This window comes from Halyomorpha halys, unplaced genomic scaffold (genome assembly GCF_000696795.3).
Source record: "Halyomorpha halys isolate HHAL.00 unplaced genomic scaffold, Hhal_1.1 Scaffold1821.1, whole genome shotgun sequence".
Classification (NCBI taxonomy): Eukaryota; Metazoa; Arthropoda; class Insecta; order Hemiptera; family Pentatomidae; genus Halyomorpha; species Halyomorpha halys.
The window spans coordinates 66,895-69,668 of NW_027106499.1; the positions used below are offsets into that span (position 1 = coordinate 66,895).

Here is a 2,774-nt window from a genome sequence, read left to right on the forward strand (position 1 = left end):
TTAGAAGATAGAGACTGAGTAACATGTAGTTCTTGTAAATATATTAGAATAAAGTCATTTTAGTCTTCACTGATTTTTTATGTTATTTATCTTGCATAGCTCGAACCCTCTAGCCATTAGCTCGATGAGTTCTCTTTGTAAATGAATGGCTTTTTCCACTGACGCTGCGCCCGTCGCAATGTCGTCGACATAGGTATCCTCTAACAGAGCTCTTGAAGCTAGAGGATAACGTTGCCCATTATTTTCAACATGGTGATAATAATGATAGTTCTTTGGGCTTGAAATGTAGCTGGACCCTCACCATACGTGACAATACAAAGTACATATTTCTGCACAGCCTCCGATGGGTCAAATCTCCAGAAAATATGTTGGTACTTCCTATCCGGCTGATGCATAAGACTTTGCCGGTACATTTGCACTATGTTAGTGGTGAAAGATACTCGATGTATCCCGAATCGGGAAATAATTTCTGAGATGTCATTTTGTAGGTTGGGCCCGACGTACAGGCGGTCATTTAAGGATCCTGCAACAGTCCTGCAAGGTGCGTCGAAGACTACCCTAATTTTGACTTTTCCGTCTTGTTCCTTGAAAACAGGATGGTGAAGTATTGTATAACGGGTGGTTACTTCTAGAGGCCATAAGCGCATGTGGCCGAGGTCAAGATATTCCTTCATGGAGTGATTATATTGGTCTTTTAACAATGGATTCTTATTTAATTTATTTTCCAAATTATATGAGCGTTTTAATGCTTGGTCCTCTAGGTTCAATAGGGAAGATATGTTTTCTTTCACGGGAAGAGAGACCACATATCGACCAGAGCTTAATCTGTAATGCGTTTTCTGATAATGTCTCTCCACGTAATCGTCCTCTTTAGAGATTATTTTCACTGCACCAACTTCAATGGCCCAAAATTTATCCATTACCTCACTGAGTTCTTCTCTTGACTGTATCAGGAACGAAGAAGATTTAGGAGACATAGGTACGAACAGACCTCATTGGGCCAGCGATGATGTATCCAAACAGCGTGGGTAATAGCCCTGGAAATTTTTTGTCAATTGTGATAGACTTCCCGTTTATAATATCGAAGTAAAGGTCTCATATAAAATTCAACAGGGCTGGGCTTCCAAAAGTCAGGATCTGGTAGTGCCTCTTAAAGTAGATTGCCTATTATCTTGGGAACGACGATAGCCTGAGTGGATAGTTCGTTTAAGGCTAAAGACGATATCCTGGACCTAATTGTGATATGAGTTCGTCCTATAGTATTTACTGTTGGAGTCTGTCATATACCGGTGATGGTTTGATCACATGGTTCAATTCTGAGTCCAAGCCTTTTGGCTCTAAGTAAGGATTATAATTATGATTATAGTTACTATAGTGACTAAGTCGTTTGGGAGAAACACGCCTTGCTCACTCTGGACTTCAACAACTGCAGTACCTACAAGAACTTTTCCTCCTCCAGAAATTGTTCCCAAAGATACTGGGTTTGTAAGTTCGGGCTGAGTACGTGTTATCTCTTTGTGATCCAATTTGTGAATCCATGTATGGTGATTTTGGTTGTACAATCCACAGCGCCTCATTGAGGTGTAATTTGATAGTTGGTGTCTGCTGGATAGGCAATCATGCCAATTATTCAGAAACGAACGCTTATCTGAGATGGTAGCTTTTCCGGAATTACTCGCATTGGTAGAGAGCAGCGTGAGAGAGTTTACAAATCGGACAAGCCAGATAGTCATCAAGACGTCTACTGATTTTAGTGCGTAGGGGTTTACCTGTAGCACCACTGACCTTATTATTTGTTTCTGTTAAAAAAGCATTTTTAGATCGGACCCAAGGCCGAGAAATATGGCTGGATGATGGTAAAGAGGTAAAAGGCTGGGTGGAATCAACGTTCATCATCTCCATCGATTTCCATTCAGCCTTAATAAATTCAGTTAGATTTCTGTAAGTCGGGAATTCCACGTCAAAGTATTGCTTTTCAAATGCCATTCGCGCGCAAAATAAACAAAAGAAGAAAATCAACCAAATTTTCAATTTTCAAAAGCTTCAGAGATTCGATGCTCTCGAAGACTGAATACATCAATGATTTAAAAGACTCGAATATCGCTTATAGTCTAATACGTGCTGAAGATGCGTATTGGCCAATTTTCGTCTATTCAAAATGGGTCTTTAATAGATTCCAGATTTGGTGATCTGAGAGAGTGATACGTTGCTAATTAGAGAGCGAGCAGTACCTTTGAGGCGGGGAAGTCGGGAAAGTCCTGGTGAAGGTAGTTTTTAAAAAACGTATGTCTGTCCGCCTTGTCCTCTTAGAGGATGAGCAGACGTGGTCCGCCCGCCGTGAATAAAATAACTAAGCTGGGAAAGATGACCGACTGTTGGCTTAAAGAAGCATTATAGCCGATGTGTGCACACACAAAGTATATTATTTATTTTTTAAAGTATAAAAAACAAGAGAAAACATATGCTTTTAAAACAATAAAAAAATATGTTACTCAATCGATTTTTCATTTTAAAATAATGTGTTATTGGCGCAACAATTATTTTTATTATTAAAAGTTTCTATGTGGTGAATTACACGTTCAAATGAACCGTTATTAATTTTAAGTGTTCTATCTAACAAAAAAAGTTTATCCATTCTACCAAGTATATCAACATCTTACTTTTTAATTGCGTTATATCCTAGAATTATATCAAAGCTATTACTAAATGGAAGAATATAAAAAAAAACTAAAAATTTATTATCATTCCTAAATTTGGAGCAAGGTCAATACATG

General features: G+C 38.3%; 1 protein-coding gene across 1 annotated transcript; it reads right to left on the reverse strand.

The window, feature by feature from the left end:
* Nucleotides 1-218: 218 nt before the first annotated feature.
* On the reverse strand, nt 219-977 carry LOC136795161 (uncharacterized). The gene has a single exon (XM_067044857.1). It carries the CDS (start codon nt 975-977, stop codon nt 219-221), a length of 759 nt encoding a protein of 252 aa, XP_066900958.1.
* Nucleotides 978-2,774: the final 1,797 nt, after the last annotated feature.

What these genes read in the sequence shown, in the direction of transcription:
- LOC136795161 (XM_067044857.1), bottom strand. Translation starts at nt 977, where the DNA reads ATGTCTCCTAAATCTTCTTCGTTCCTGATACAGTCAAGAGAAGAACTC.